General features: G+C 37.2%; 1 protein-coding gene across 7 annotated transcripts in view; it reads right to left on the bottom strand.

Annotated features, from left to right (window-relative positions):
- Nucleotides 1-16,951, bottom strand: part of UTRN (utrophin) — a 344,112-nt gene that overhangs the window by 75,139 nt on the left and 252,022 nt on the right. For all 7 annotated transcript variants that reach the window (XR_004749455.1, XM_035321865.1, XM_035321866.1 and 4 more), the window contains 4 exons: nucleotides 16,224-16,492; nucleotides 13,485-13,631; nucleotides 12,091-12,169; nucleotides 6,746-6,806 (listed from right to left, as the gene is read on the bottom strand). Coding sequence is in view for 6 of the 7 variants with exons in the window: in XM_035321865.1 (XP_035177756.1) it covers nucleotides 6,746-6,806; nucleotides 12,091-12,169; nucleotides 13,485-13,631; nucleotides 16,224-16,492 (556 nt within the window). In the remaining variant the exon portion in view is untranslated. The remainder of the gene's footprint in view (nucleotides 1-6,745; nucleotides 6,807-12,090; nucleotides 12,170-13,484; nucleotides 13,632-16,223; nucleotides 16,493-16,951) is intronic.

Below are 16,951 nucleotides of genomic sequence, written 5' to 3'. Positions count from 1 at the left end.
CTTTGAGCTAAAACTGCCCAAGAAATATCAGTCTAAAGGCCCAAGTTTTTTTGCATAAAGAAGATACGTTAGAAATTCTGTTCATTTTATTGCCATCAGAACCCTATTCACTTCAACAGTTTTTTAGAACCATTTACAAAATCACTGAATGCATTGCCAAGAATATTCCAGTTAACGTACGCAAATAAATTCAAGGATGAACAAAATAAAAGGTCTAGTTTTGTTTAGACGTACCTACAATTTTACAATGGAAATACTGTATCTCCATGAATCTGGTATGCAAATGTTCATATGCTCATTGTTCAGTCTGGACGGGAAGAAAAACTGCTTATACATGGGCAACTGATATTAAAACAAACAAACCAAAATAACAAAATTTCTTTTCCTGTTCATTCTTTCTTAAGTCAACTGATCTGATGCATTATTCCAGTCCTAGTGATTTATGAGAACCATAGCAAAACAATTCTTGACAGCTGCAACCACACTAGTGTAAGTGTAGCACAACCATAGCTAGCATGCACGCTACAGAAACCAAGCAGAGGGTATGTCATGTAGCAGCACGCCTACATATTTGGTTCAGATTTACAGCCTGCAGTGACAACACGGCATGTATATGTACTATTCTTTGCTTTATTATAATAAATCCATTCACAATTTTTTGTTAAGGGAGATTTACAGTATTTCCACTGCTCCTTTGGAAGAAAATCCCTTTATGTAGGTGGTCACTGATGTTTCTCTTCTTATTCAAACTAAGACAGTGAGATGACTGAAAACCATTTCAATACCAGAGAGCAGCATGACCACGATGAGAATGTTAGGTGGCTGCTGCTGTGACACCCACACCAAGGAGCACCTTCTCTCACGAGTACTCAGCTTCAGGAGCTTGCAGAATAAGGTGATATTTACTTTCAGTAAGAGTAAAAAGCAACTGGGCTCATTAGTCATCCTACATACATAAAAAGTGCATAAAAAGGTCTTTCCATGGTCTACAGGAGCTCAGGATATGAGGTTTCATTCTGCACACAGGGGTTGGTGTAAGAAGGCATTTCTGCTATGACAGAAGTGAGCTGCTCGACAGAACAGCAGCACAAGCGGTGGGACACGTTACGCCTTTCAACTTGGCTCAGTCAGGAACGAATAACAAGTGTTTCACTGACTAAGCCGTAAGATAATTCACTTAGTGCTATTTTGTGGTTAGTATCACAAGACTGAGCTACTCAGAATAAGAGAGTCTCAGGTCTCTTCAGCCAACACTTACCGACACAGGCAGATAGTGATAGGACAAGGGGGAATGGTTTTAAATTAAGAGGGGAGATGTTAGGAAGAAATTATTGACTCAGAGGGTGGTGAGGTACTGGCACTGGTTGCCCAGAGAAGCTGTGGATGCCCCACCTCTGGAGGTGTTCAAGGCCAGGCTGGATGGGGCTTTGAGTAACATGGTCTAGTGGGTGACATTCCTGCCCATGACAGGGGGTAGGAACTAGATGATCTATGAGGCCCCTCCCAACACAAGCCATTCTGGGATTTTATGAATACAAGCCACACAGCAAAACGTGTATCCATGTACAGAGTAGATGACAAAACAATGCCATTTAAAAAAGTCTAAATATATTTGTGTAATTTTAAATAACTAAAAAATAAACATTACAGCTATAATATTTCAATTTTTAAAAACCTACGTATTAATGAATTGCACTAAAGCTTAAATGAGAAACATTTACCCTTACAATCTGCTGCTTATCCATTATATTTGCTGGCAGCTTTCTAATTATAATTGACAAAGATAATCCCTGTTAAAAACACTCACTGACTGCAAATTCAGAGCTAACAAGGAGGTAGCATTTAACTTACGATCTCTAGAAATAAGAGAACAATCCTCCTGAAATGAATGGAGCAAGTTGCACATCTCCATTTGTTTCAAGCTGTCTATGGACTTGAGAAAAAAAAAAAATCAATTCATTCTTTAACGTTTTGTCTACAAGAAAGTAAACTAGAGAGACAGCAGGCTTTTTATATAACTTCTTAGCATAGACAAAGCCCGCATCTTTGTTGATAGTCACTGGCAAGCAAGACAAGAGCTGGTAATAAAACTGTACTCTGGGATCCATGTTAAGATGCTTTTTGCTCCTATAGCCATTTGCCCAAAACATTAACTGAAATCAGAACCTTTACTGATCACTAACGAACCTGTAGCACTCCGAGCTCTGACTCTGCTGCCCTTGCCGAGTTTCAAAAGGCAGAACAACATCCCCGCTTTATAAATGTCATGGTGTTTTATCCAGATACTGTACACTTTCTTTTTTTTCCCCCACTTTGTTTTTTTTTAAGCCCATTAGAAAATACTGTTTTATGGTGAAAAAGAGTCAGCATAATGCATTGCAAGGGTAATGTATTTTAGAGGTTGGTGGAGCAATTTATATGCAGATATTTTGAAATCTCTCCAGAGAAAGTGTGCTACTGCACTTCTCTAATAGAAAATGAAGACCAGTGCAGCAAGTGGTAGCTGAAGAAACTCTCAAAAACTGAAACTTGTACTAGCTCTTTCTGCAAATGATTTTATTCTTCCTTCTAAAGATATACTTCTTAATGCTTCTATGAATGGTTACAACTAGAGTAAGAGTTAAATTTCCCAGTTCCATTAGTTCTCCTGTTCCCTATAAAGACATAAACATCAGGAGAGATTTCCTGAACAGTCTTGAAAAAAAAATATCTAGAAACAGAAAGCATTTTATTTCTTTCCACCATAAAGTTGAACATGATATAGTAGGCAATAAAACGGGATTTTGAAAATCTTGATCATTTCAGACTCTTCGCAGGATGATAGAAAAGTAACCAAGGTGACTATGGAGTTTGATATGGATCAATTTAATGATTACACCAAGAAGCTGCTCTCCTATTAAATGCCCTGCATGAGATTAAACTTACTGTGACCCTTTTTGCATTTCCCTTTTGTTTCTTCTGCACAGTACAAATATCTAATAAATAATAGCCTTGAATGGTACACAGCTGAAGCACACTTAAATTACAGTTAAATGAACAACAGTGAGAAATGCCAGGGTAATTATGTTTTCTGAATGAATATTCCTCTCAGTGAATCATGTATTCCTCAAAGATGCTTAAAGATCATATATAGTGTCTCCGTTTTTCTTGTTTCTTTTCAGAACATTTTTATTGAAGTGCTATGTTACATAGGCTTTTTTTTTTATATCTGCTATGGCCAAACATGTCTTATTTGTGCAAATCAAATAGTTGTAAATGAAAAAGAGCAGATAACACTCCATATTAAATCTCAAACCCTTGCAATCCAGCCTATGAAAGGTGCATTCAATGGCATGTTTGCCAAACCATTTGTCCAAACTTAACACTTTAATTACTAAGAGTGCATTAGTAAATAGCATGCATGCTGTGCTCCATCTCCCCTCCATACAGCTCATTAGTCCCATTCTCTTTTACAAAGCATGAAAGATTAAGATTTTTTAAAGAGAACCTAGATTTTACAGATTTGTGTTTTGATTGAATTCTACTGCTACAGAGAAGACTCAGACTACAGAAATACAAAATCCTCTACCAATTGTCATTATGAAAAAAATCAAGCAGGAGAAAAACAGGACTAAATAAAATCACCTCAGCAGAGGTAAAGCCACTTGGCAAATTTGATTTGCATATTCAAGAGGAGAAAAGAGGCTAAATTGTCTCTGCAAGCTCAGTTCAACTAAATATCTGCAGTAGCACAGGGCACACGCACCTTTATAAACCTGGTCTCAATGAATTATGAATTCCCCTTCCTTCCAACAGAGGAGTCCCTCCTTTCCAAAATGCTCCAAACTCAAATTGCCTGTCTGAGCTTATGGGGCAGAGGAGTTTGTACACAAGTTTTGCAATCTTTCATGTGCTTCTGTTACCTGATTAAATACAAATGCAGAGGGAGCAGATGCACCAATGGTTAATAAATGGGGTGGGAAGAACAAACTGTTCTCCAAAGCCACCACCATGTGCTGGCACACTAAGGCCCTTTTTCTCCAAGACACCTCTCTCTGTGCATGTAAATGCAATTTACCACCAGCCTCAGGAAACAAACAAAATAAATGCTGCTCATCTGAAAATACAGACATCTTGCATCATTCTGACATCCTCCTTACAGCTTCATTGCTACCTAAAGGACTGCCTCCTGCCTTCTCAACTGCAGTGTTTTTTTAAAAACAACTTTTCTATATGCAGTAACACTGCAAAGAATACAGTATTTTTTTAAGCACTCATCTTAGTAAAGTACCACTGCATCATCATCTGCAGATATGTCACTTTCTAAATATTTAACTTTTCTCCTTCAAGGGCACTCACAAAAAAGCAACCCAAATGGAGTAAAGGTATGAATTTATGGTTGACTAAGAAAAGTGAATGTTCCTATTCAGAATTAAAGAAGACTGATTTCATTTAGCATTTCTTTCACATTCAAAATTAATTTACTTATTTTATTTATTTCAGAAATTCTCTGTTTTCTTCCACCAATCATTGAATCACACTTTTATCTTCCTTGTTCTTATGTTTTTCTTCCTTATCCCTTAAAATGAAAAATTGGCACCTTAAAGTCCCTCACTGAACATAAAAATCTTACCATAAAAACAGTAAATATGACTGATAGCAAATTATATGAATTACCCCTCCCCCCCCAAAAAAAAAAAAAACCAACCAACATAATTAAATCTCATTGACTATCCTCTTGAATTGTATTACAAAAGCTCATTTAGTTGCTTCAATCAAATTAGGTTTGATGTCAGCATTGTTTTCCTCTCCTCTATATCTGAAATCTTCTGTATCTCCTCTGTATCTGAAAGTAGGGAACAGACAAAGTTTGAAAGGACTATTTAAAGCTAAGAGTACTCTCCAGCCTGATCATGCCAAAACAAGTGAAGTTCAGAAAACAGTTCTTTTCTATTTTATTTTCTACCACTCTATGTTTTACCTGACTGCTGCGTTGCTACCACTGAAATTTAGATTGGTATGCAACAAGAAATGAAGGAAGCTGCCACTGTCAGTCTGCTTGTCAGACCACAGAGCTACTGAAAATCAGGATTCCTCCCCATGCTTTTAAAAATAAAAAATCCTAACAATTACATGTAAAATAATTATTCTCTTTCAAGATACAAGCATCAAGATATAATTTCAGCAACATGTATCATCTTGCAGATGGGGCAAATTACTGGAAAATTCTTTGAGATGCAGCAGTCTGCTGACTTCATAAAAACCATCCTCAAAATAAACCAGTGGTCTCTGCTTCTTTGAAGACCTCGACCGTTAGAGAACTTGCCCTACACTTCTGCCCCTTTGTCAAATGTCCCAAGCAAGATCATTAAAAAGAACCAACACACTATTTCTGAGAGATGCTGGGATTTGTTTCTCAGCCTCAACTGGCCTCATTCGAAAACTAAGAATATTTCAGGGTAGTTTTCCTCTTGCTCTCTATATTTTGACACTTCTGTAACCCCCTGCAAAATTTGTTAGCAGAGATGCAAACTTTTCTATAGAAAACTCAAGGATTGTCACAGAAAGTTTTTCATTTTTTTCAGTTATCTACTGTACACTTAAAAAAAAATAAATAAATAAATCAGATCACAGTTTAAAAACTGTTGCATTTCAAGAATGACAACAAATTTGATTGACACAGATAAACAACAAGATTTGCCATTACCTACCTTTCAGAGCTCTCAAGCACTCATATTATTTGAAATACAAAATGTAGCTTTCAGGTCTATGACAGAGCAATACACAAGAGTACAAAGTCCTCACCAATGTTCTTTTAAAATGAATTATCTGCAGGACCAATTCACAGTTATCCTACAGACTTAAATTACTTTTTTCCAAACTCAAACTGATAACATTTTAACACAGATTTCCTTCAGCCTACAATGAACAGCTGTGGGTCTGGCTTACTGTACCTTCTTAAAATTTCATTTAGCTCTCTAGCAAACAGCTATCTTTCTCTCAAAGCTGCAGTCTTTGACCTTTGAAGTACAGGCAAGCAGTACATAAATAAATGCTTATGGAATGAGAAAAACTAAGTTAAGTTTTACTGCTCCCAGCAGAACACATCAAAATCGATTACTCCAAAACTAATTATTTCGTACTATTTTTTAAATAAATACCTCAATGATTCCTCTTGGTAATCAAGATGTTTGTAAAATTTTATTCTATGTTTACATTAATTTTACATTTACACTAACATTATGCCCTATAAAAACTTCCTAGAAGTAAGAAAATGACAGGAAGACAACCAAAACAGCTTTCTGCAGGAATTTTGCACAAAACAAAGAATGGTCTGTATAGATATTAGTCACCACCATGGTCTGTACAGATATTAGTCACCACTGTTCTGACAATGCATTATGTATTCAGTCCTTTCCCTTTAGAGTTCATACTCTGGATGAGCCACACCATTATCGATGTGCTTAGTTTGAATAGCAATACCACGATATACTGGAGTGTCTCTGCTGTTTCTTATGTTTGAGAGGGGGGTTTTGGTTACTGTGTGTCATTGATTTTATTTTTACATATTTCAAAATGATACAGCATGCAAAAAAAAATAAACATGAAAATATATACTGCATGTAACATAACAACATGTGGACAGACTCTTAGTAACATTTCTAGTTACCTCTTAGAAATATATATATTTTTTTCTACTAGGTTATGGTGATGAGTCCCTTTGTTTTGCTTAAGGAAAGCTTAAAAAGAAACAAGGCAAACTTACTTGATATAGTAGGGCACTTTGTTATGTGAAACAGATCTCTGCCATGGAAACTGTACTGAGGCTGAGGAAATAAGCAGAAGATGATTATTAGAAAACACCTGTCAAAAAAAACCAACAACTATCTTTATTTATTTATTTTACAATTAAAACAGTTACAATATATTAAATGGGAACAGCTATAATTTCCCAGACAACTTTCAGTAATTAGAAAATCAGCTGGAGGAAATGACTGCAATCTATCAAGGTGATTTTAGGCATCTATTTGATGTCAAGCTTGAAATACAACAAATGTGCTGATTCTATTTCACAGAAGGATAATAAATTCTGAACAAGCAAGCTATCCATCCAGAGAAAATGGACACAGTGGTTTTCCTACCTCCAAAGACTTACCATCAGCTTCAGTTTTGAAAATAAACGCCTCCACTTACTGTAATTAATACTCAACAATAGAACAAAAAGGAGAAATATCAACCTTATTACCATTTGCTACAATCCTTTGTTCCTATTTGCAACTCTGATTAATATTGATTAACACTGTACAGCCAACAATCGTGCACAAAACCTGCCTTTGTATTCCTTGTTGAACAGCGGGATTTATACAACTCCAATAAATCAACAGATATCATCTGTAACACCAAGAAGCCTTCTGTACACCATGTTGCAGAAGGCATAAAGTCATACACGACACTACTCTATTCACTTAGAGATCCCAGAGATAAAAGGGGAAAGTATTTAGGCCAAAAGGACTTCTGGTGCATAGCTTAAAAGTGGCTATTTAGTGAAGAACCGCAGGAATATATATGGCCTGCTGGAAACTACCAGAATAGTGTCTGATAGGGTTTTATCATATTCACTTCACTGAACATGCTGTAGAAGCAGAGATTGAAAGAAAATGTTGGACTAACTAACTGAGCATTACAACAGGATGAATTTATACTGAACACACACACAATTACTTTCAAAACAGAGTGCCTACTCTTAAGCACTAACATCCCTGTTTAAAAGCCTGGTAAAAGGAGATGGAGCTCTGATCCACATTGAGTCTGAAGTAATTAAAGCTCTCAATTGATCTGATTTCCCTGCAAGCAGGGAGCACTTTTGAGCTCATCCCTCTTTGAAAAGTATTTTTTTGAACAACTCTCTCTTCTGATCCAAGACCTGTACAAGCAGCGTAAGCCCCCACAAGCCAGTACTCCTGCTGAGATGGACAGGCGACACCCTCCTCCCAGCCAGCTGTTCCCTGAGGACTTTAATGGTTGTGACCTCTTCCTGGACCATACAAAATTTCATGGTTTGTATGTTAAGAGACATTAGATTAATGTACTGAAGGACAGATTAACTGAAAAGACTATTTGGAAAGCTACTTGAACCAAGTTTTCTTCACTGAAAGGGTTGTTAGGCATTGGGACAGGCTGCCCAGGGAAGTGGCTGAGTCACCATCCCTGGAGGTATTCAAAAAACATGTAGATGTGCTTAGGAACATGGCTTGGTGGTAGACTTGGCAGTGCTAGGTTAATGGTTGGACCTGTTGCTCTTAGAGGTCTTCTCCAAGCTAAACGATTCTATGATTCTATCATTATTCACTGGAAAAAGCAGAGGAAATACCACACTATTATTTGAAGAAAATAATGTTTGCAATAAGATATAATTAGTTACTTATTAACGGAAATGTATAGTAATGTCTAAATGCTCAAATAGAGGTGGTTAGCTAAAAAAATAATCTTAGGTACTCACAATGCTGTGAAAAACAAACAAACAAAAAAACAACACAAAACAACAACAACAACAAAGTTTCATCTTTAATGCTGCAATTTGGTACCTATAGCAGCTAAGGTAACTACACTAATTATATCAGTTAACCAGAATGAAAAACGTGGCCACAGTTAGCTTAGGTATGATTTTTGTGCTAGGACAGACTATACGTACTGTGCACTGACACAGATATGGACTAAACCTTAATAAATTAAATTGCTTATTATTATGGACTGAGTCATACTCTATTTATTTGGGAACAGAATTTCTACAAGCAGTGCCAGTTTTCTCTGCTGCACAAACCTCTGTAAAATGGAATTCCCATTCTTTTCTATAAACAGGTTCTCAATGAAATCTGAACAGAGCAGTTATTGATTCTGGCACTCAACAGCAGGGCTGCAGGTATTAGTAAAAGACTGAACACCACTTGGATGCTTTGAGCAGGACACTTGAAGGCCCAGGCCATTTGTTAGGGACCATGTGGATCCAGAGCTCCATGGATGTTTGTGGATTCTTCTAAGAAAGAATGCAAGAAACAAAACAGAGGGGAGCAGATCTGAGGCCTTAAAAAATAAATGAAATTAGACAAAAACTACGTTAGTTTCTAAAGGCAGGAGACAATAAAACAATCACGGTGGTTTTTTTTTTGTTTTTGTTTGTTTGTGTTTTTTTTTTTTTTTTTCAGAGAATAATGGATTATAAGGATTCTTCACCTTCATCCATAAGGATGTGTAAAATTTATGGATCAGTAGTTAACTTGCAAGGAGCTTATTTTCCATCTCAAAAGCAATGAAAGGAAGAGCAATTAAATTCAGCCTAACACTGACTGGAGGAGAGAGACAATTCAGCAAAGAATAGTACATTGTAGTGGCCTCCAAAAGTGCATTAGATCAGCCTCCTACATCAGGACATTTCAGGAAAGGACAACGTTATATAATTAAAAAATAAAGAAAATAGATACGCTGAAGCACTTTCTTAGTGATGGTCTGGATGAATCCACAGATTTAGTGTTCCAAGAACTCTATCAGCAGTAGTAAACACAAGTAGCTACAGCAGAGGGAAATCGCTGGATTAAGGGGATGGAGTCTGATGAACAGGTAGAAACAGGTGTTTTGCTAGCACAAATTACTGATTAAATGGCAACTGGGAGCCAGTCAGCTGAAACTGGTGGGAGTGCAGGCTATGGTTTCTTGTTAAGGTTTGCAGGAAGAGTAACAGGTAGGTGATACCAACCTAAAATAGTTGCTGTTGGCCCAGATGAAAACCTGCCCTCTAATTCAGAAGTGCAGCTTTGGAGGTAAAGATTTGTATGAGACAGATTCATCACATCATAATTTTAGTTTTAGGAGTTTGAGGTTATTTTATTCAGACTACAGCCTTGCTTGTTCTTCATAGTTAGAAGTCACTTACGGTTACAAAGAAGGTTTGAAAAATTTGATTTAGAATATGCACTATTTCAACCTGTCAGGATAAAACCTTCATTTTTCTGGATTTAATGATTTTTTTATTGCTTTCCTTTTAAAGTTACTGTCTCTGACTTTCATTTAACAGACTTTTACATGAAGTTGTAGGTATTAACTTCTGTAACACCGTTTAGTTCAAACTCTTGAAATAGAATTTTTAAGAAGTTTTTGCAGTTGTTTTGGGGGTGAAGAGGTTGCTTGTATTTTGTTTTTGTTGTTTTTTGAAAACAAATAATTTAAATGGATAACTGCATACTATTTGTTTTTGCAGAGCTGTGGTTCTTGGCTATAGCCTTTTGCAGTACTTAAAAACGTGCATTCTGGAAACTTTCCCTTCTCAACTTTTGTTCATCACTTGAACTCCCCATCCGCTTAAGCCTACAGAAGATGCCCTAAGCAAGGCTGAGGCATGCTGATAAGGTATTGCATAGTCTCCTTGGACACAATTCTATGGACATTTTATCCAGCAACAAAGGCATTTTACACAATTCCAACATTCTCTTGCCCCCAGCTCCCATTGCATTTTACCACTCATTCAGTCTTGTGAATGAAAGTATTTGTTGTGGCATGCTGTAAACCAAATGAAGGAAATGATCCAGGCCAAACAAAACAAACCAACCTTGTCTGGCAGGCTTCTTTGTTTTACACAAGGGCTCTTACACTCATTTATTTATTTATTTATTTATTTATTTTCAGCTCATTCACCTGCATTTTTCCGTTGGTCCAGGTGAGTAGAAGTGAACATCCTTAACAGTTACCCAAGACTGAAGAAACCAGTTAGAGTAGGGGAAAATGCATCTTCTCTACGTTGCTTCCTAATCAGTTTTAATTAGACAAGACCTACCACTCTCCCAAATGGTTAATCTGGCATTCTTCAACAGTCTATATTACCTTTCTATCTCTATTCTTTTTAACAAATTATTACATAGGTGTACTGTCCATGTCAAGGTTAAAAGTTTGAGACTGGGAGGTCTACAAAACCCACCATGGCGACATGATGGTACACTTCTAATGAGGTTTATATAGCACAGAAAATGTGTACTTCTACAGTTGTGGTTTTTTGTTTTTGTTTTTTCCCTGTCAGCTTAAAAAAGGGAAAAGTGACTCAAAGAGCCTTCATTTTGCATAACTGCTGTACTATTTTAAAAACATTACAATTTGCTTATCATGTTTACTGCGAAATTAGTTGTCAATTTAAAATAAGAACACTGTTGTCACATAGCTCAAGAAGAAAATAAGATTTATTTAATGTTTTAAATTATATGAACTGTTTAGCTATAAAGGCACATACTTGAGAATCTCTGAACAGAGCTGCTCATTTTTATATTCATGGCTTGTTACTCTTGCAACAGTTTTATTTTTATTATTGAAGCCCTCTGTCAAAAATCAGAGAACTACTTGGGTCAACCTTTGTGTCATTAGCTCTGATGATGGCCCATAAAGTTACAAGGTCAGAAAATTAACAAGGATCTTGATATGACAAAATATCTACCTTTACTGAATGCATCAGATCAGAGAAAGAGGGAGCATAGCATTTTTTGCCCTCTTCTAGCCACACTAGGAGATTCTAGGTTTATATTTCTGAAATTTTTACTAAATAGAAAAAGATGCACAGATCTGTCTCAAAAGGAAGTCATTCAACTTTGAATTCCCCACCCCTTTATTTGAATTTCTAGGAATTTATGATGTGAAGCCACTAATAATGCTCTAGTCTGCAAAATCCAGGCAGCTCTTCCCTTGTGTTGTCCCAGCAAGTGTGGAAGAGGAAGTTGAAGACGAAGGTAGCAGGGGATGAGAAGATGTGGTTATGAACACACAGACTTTGGAGCAGCCACAGGTCAGACCTTGCAGCAAACAGAGGACAAAGAAGAAATCGAACAGGGATGCAATCAAAACTCAGCAAGATACTGCAGTGACCCCAGAGGAAAATACACCAGTGAGAATGTCAGTGAAGTTATGATGAAGATGAAAAACCCCTGCAAAAAATCAGGGAGGTAGATAATGTTGAAGAGGAACTTTCTGTGCCTCAGGTCAGAGGGAAACCTGGAGGGCAGTAAGTAATGGGCAGTGTTTGTGAAAACCTCCTGTGCAGTTGTATGTCAAATGCATCAATTAATTCAAAGAACTTACTGGAGAGAAAGTGCTGCGATGCAGGTCCAAAATCTCGGTGTGCCTCTTGCAGCTGTTTAAGGCGATCCTCTACAGACACCTACACACAAACAGGTATTTACAAAATTTACTTTGTAACACCGGGGCCATGACACTAAAAACATTGGTGTGCACTTATTTTTGGTTAAACATGTTTAAGTTTTCTTTCTACCATAGCACTTATTTGTTATCCACCTATTCAAAGCTACATTTTATGTATTTGTTTGCTTGAAGTCCCTTTCATAGTTTGCAGTCTTCCTATGACAGCACTGCGGATCAATAACAAACAATAGTAGTTTCATGGTGACTTTAGCTGACCACTGAAGTTTCTGACCTCCTCGCAGCCCTTCTGTTGTCCAAATTTCTATAGTCAGCAGGTCTTCATTTGATTGTATTGATCTCACAGTGCCTTTCCAACACAGACTATTTTGGCTGACACGATTTACCCTGGTTTACTAATTGAAACTGCACTAGCACATCCAGCAGCAGTTTGGGTGCTTAGTTAACTCAAGTTGAGGAGCGAAAAAGAAGAGAAACCCATTACCAAATTATATTAATAATTCTGTCTCTCAAGGGAGACAGATTCAGACGTATGAGCCCAGAAGCTGACACCTGACTTTTGAAAGTTCTGCTGTAATGCCCTCAGCTAGAGAGGCAACTTTCTCCATCCTTCTCCCCAGTTCTTTCAGATACTTCATATTACCCTGAAGAGCTAGGCAAATAAATAAATAGCAGCACATTCACAAAAAATATCTATTACAAAAAAAAAAAAAAAAAAGTGCAAAGATTACTAAATGAACTTTAACTAATGGAAGAAACTTCATTAAATCATTCCATGCAAAACTTCACAAGTTTAAACTGTAATCAGGCACATTGATTTACCTTTCTCAGACCATTTAAGCACCAATAATCACAACTCAGCAATATGAATCTCACAGCATACCCTCTTCTGTTTTTAGCTAAATGTGCTATTGCTCACATCTTGTTACAGATCTACTAATACCTAGGTAATTTTTAGTGAAATTCCTTGCAGAAACTGGAAACACAACAGGGAAACACGCTAGTTTTCAGTAACAATGATTTACACAGTAAAAATACTGCTATGACATGTAACAAAGCATGCAATAATAGTTCCCACTACCCTCCAGAGATTAATGCAGTCTCTTGAGTAAGTAAACTGCTGAGACAGCATGAAAGGAAAAGCTATGGGTCAAGTCACAGAAGTAAAGGTTTCCCTTGGTTGCTTTTGTACCACTTGAGTAACACCTCAAAGACAGAAATAACAAACAAACAGTAATAATGCATCTTTTAGGAGAAGAGAGTGAGGAGCATCCCCCACCATACCCCACTCCCACTGCACAAGTTCAGAAGAATACCTGCAAAAGTTTCCACCGCATATTAAGATCATCTAATTGACGAGACATCTTTAATGATGGATAAAGATCGAGTGGAGACAGCTGACTGGACAAATCATTCACTGTTTTAACTTTCAAGTTGATGGGAGCAATTTCTTCTCTGAAAGCCTAAATAAGTAAGAGACATACATTTATGCTCTACGGACACCTGAGCAGAAAGAAAGCCATAGTAAGCTCAACATGGTGCTGACTTGCCCAGTGTGGCATTTTACACTAAATAATGATACACAATTCAAGAGTTCTCCAGCAAGGAAAGTTCATTCATTTCAATATTCTTATTACCTACCCCTTTGGAGAAAGAAATAAAATGGTATGAAATTTACCCAAATGCCCACATCCAAATTCCACCACTAAAACCAAGTATTACGGTTTCAGTAAGGTGATTTGTGGTGTCATATGGCTTTAGACCCCTTCCTTTCAAATAGAAATAGGCAATACTCTATCAGGAACTATAGCAGTACAATCACTGTCAGGAGCTCTTAAGAAAGAAATGCATCTAGTAACTGCAGTTTTCCAGTATAAAGCAGCTGACAACAATTCAATTTAAAAACTATTATTGAATTAGCAAAGCATGAAGGCATGTATCTTCTAAGGTAAAGGAATACAATGTTTTACCTGATTAGAATCGTAAAGCAAAATGATTAAAAGAAGAAAAAAAAAAATTATTGAATCAAATGGAACTAAATACAGCATTAAGACAAATTGATGTAAGTTTTAGTTACAGTTGAAAAGATGCATCAAATGTCTTTCTTGCTGTGAACAGTTAATTGTTCAATCCTACAAATGACTAAACATCATGAAACAAGCCAAAAACAACTAGAAAAAAATATTTTCTTTGGACAATTCAATTATTTACCTCCCTTAAAACCTCTCTTATCAGGGCCAAGAACAGAAGGCACCTACTGGCAAGATGTAAATGTCTGACTTTAGGTTGGATATTAGGAAAAACTTCTTTAACAAAAGGGTTGTTAGTCACTGGAATAGGCTGCCCAGGGAAGTGGTGGAGTCACCATCCCTGGAGGTCTTTAAAAGACGTTTAGATGTAGAGCTTAGGGATATGGTTTAGTGGATGACTTGTTAGTGTTAGGTCAGAGGTTGGACTCGCTGATCTTGGAGGTCTCTTCCAACCTAGACGATTCTGTGATTTTGTGACTTCTGGACAGCCAGCAGGACCCTATTACTTTAGCAGATGTTTCATTTTTTCCACAGCTAAAACCTAAAAGGCTTTTGCTTTACTTTTCTTTACAGAAAAAGCTATCAAAGTATGACAAATTGCTTCTTAATGTAAGAATAAAGAGCTATTCAGCATCAGCAGCTTAGTGTTTATTTTGGTATCCATATTAAAATTTAAGAGGTGGAGGAGGAGATGCATTACTCTTCGCAAATGAACCACACTCTAGACGTAAATCAGCTTTGACTACCTTTGTTTAAAAGATTTTAGGTTCCATTAAACCTGAAGTAGCAACTAAGCTTGGAGAATGAGGATGCTTCCATTGATACATGTGAAATAAGGCAGCCCCAAGCAAAGTTCATACAAGTCCACAGGCTGCAGTAAACAAATAGAATAGTTCCACAAAACTTTTTACAAGCCATGACTCCTCATTCTTCCAATGCCAGCTTCCCATGCTAAAGTCAGAGATGGTCAAGTATGTGACCCCAGGGTCCTCTAATGTTTCTTCGTATTCATTCTTGAGCTTGAAAACTGAAAAGTTGTGTTTGTGAAACAGAAGCTTGCTATGTTTGCCTGAAATAACTATTTCCTCTATCATACTAATTAAAAAGCAAAGGCATACCCACATGTTTTGCTAGAATGCCTCCTATTCAGGCATTCACTCAAGCATTTTGCTGTTTCAAGTCAGCTTTCCTGGCTAATAGTTATCAGAAGGTATTGCTTATTTGGGGAGTTTTGCATTACTGGGTCCCTAGTCCAACCCATGCAATTAAGCAAAGGATGACAACTGTCATGGGCAGCAGTGCTTTGGGATAATGAGCCCTGAATGAGAGGCCTGGAGCCCTTGTTGCAAGAATTGTTATGTCTGTGAGAACACTATACTGTAGTGCTTGTTCTCACCTTTGAAATAATCCTTAAGAGAAGCCAACCTAAAGCAAAAGCGAATTTTCACTTACATGTGCTCAGATAGACAACACATGAAATTCATGGAAGTTATGGACAAGGAATTAAAACTATGTAAATACTTCCGTATGACTAAAAGAACTCTAAATGTTTTTCAAAGAAGAGAGCTATATGTGATTGCCAAACAGATCTGACAGTTCACCACTACAAAAATGAGGGGAGCCTCCTGTCATCTACCAGGATTATAACTGACTGAACTTGCTCATATTCTAGTACTTGGACAAAGCTTCAAACACACCCATAGCCTAACAGTGGGTTGGACAGTATTTCTGAGCGGAAAATATTTGAAATCTTCAACTCATTTTTTTTTTTTCCCAATATAATGTTATATTATATACACTAACGTAGCTTGCAAATCACACATGCTTATGCAATCACAGCTGATAGTCAATGTGGCACAGTACTGGACTTTCCTTGTGACCTCAAATCTAGTCTTTGAAGAGCAGTATAAACCGTACATAAGAATTTAAGTATACAGTGTAAACATATTTGACACCATTAAGGGTGGTAGAATTGTGGGGTGTGACTCACACAGGCTAAATATTCCCCACGAATTCCACACTTACAGTAGTTTTCTCAATGTGATCTGGTAATGAATCTATGAGCAGGTCTCCCACAGGTTTCCAGCCATTCCTCACGTTTTCAGCCTCCTTCAGGTCAGCATCAAGGTCATCCATGGCACACTGCAAGTCTTTCAGTTTTTCTAATGCTTTGTCCACTTGCTTCTGCCATATAGTAGCACTGGCATTTAGGTTCTCCCATTTCTCTTTTACCTCTGATGACTGCTTACGCATAGCTTTGGCAATTCTCATGGCTTTCTCCTCAGGGGTCAACTCTGCAGAGGGAAAAAAAAAAAAGTCATCCTCTTTCTTTCTACTCTTATTCATGCCTAGTTAAACAGACTGCTCTTGAGGTGCACACTCAAGACAGTTCGTAAGTCCAGAGTCGATCGATAATTTATTTCAGTAGATACAAGGTAGCCGAAGGTCTACATTGCCATAATTGAAATAAACCTTCATCATCCTTAATGACAAAATAAAGCTTGATAAGACAAAAGGGAATCATTCCTGACTTTCATGTATTCTGTTATCTGCAAAGAAAGGCAGCTCTCTGCTGGTTTGTTGGGGGGCATAGGGGAGGAAATAAAAGATCATTCTTCCCTACCAGAAACTGCCATAGGGAACTGGGGACCGTTTCATGTAGAAAGAACAAGAACAGTGCTTTGTTATTGGATCAGTTACCAACATCTTCCACACTACACCCAGGGTGCCTCTTCTCTTCCTATGTACTAGCA

The sequence above is a fragment of the Oxyura jamaicensis genome, chromosome 3 (assembly GCF_011077185.1).
Source record: "Oxyura jamaicensis isolate SHBP4307 breed ruddy duck chromosome 3, BPBGC_Ojam_1.0, whole genome shotgun sequence".
Taxonomy (NCBI): Eukaryota; Metazoa; Chordata; class Aves; order Anseriformes; family Anatidae; genus Oxyura; species Oxyura jamaicensis.
Note: the sequence above shows the minus strand (reverse complement) of the source record. Positions and strands in the feature narration are given on the sequence as shown.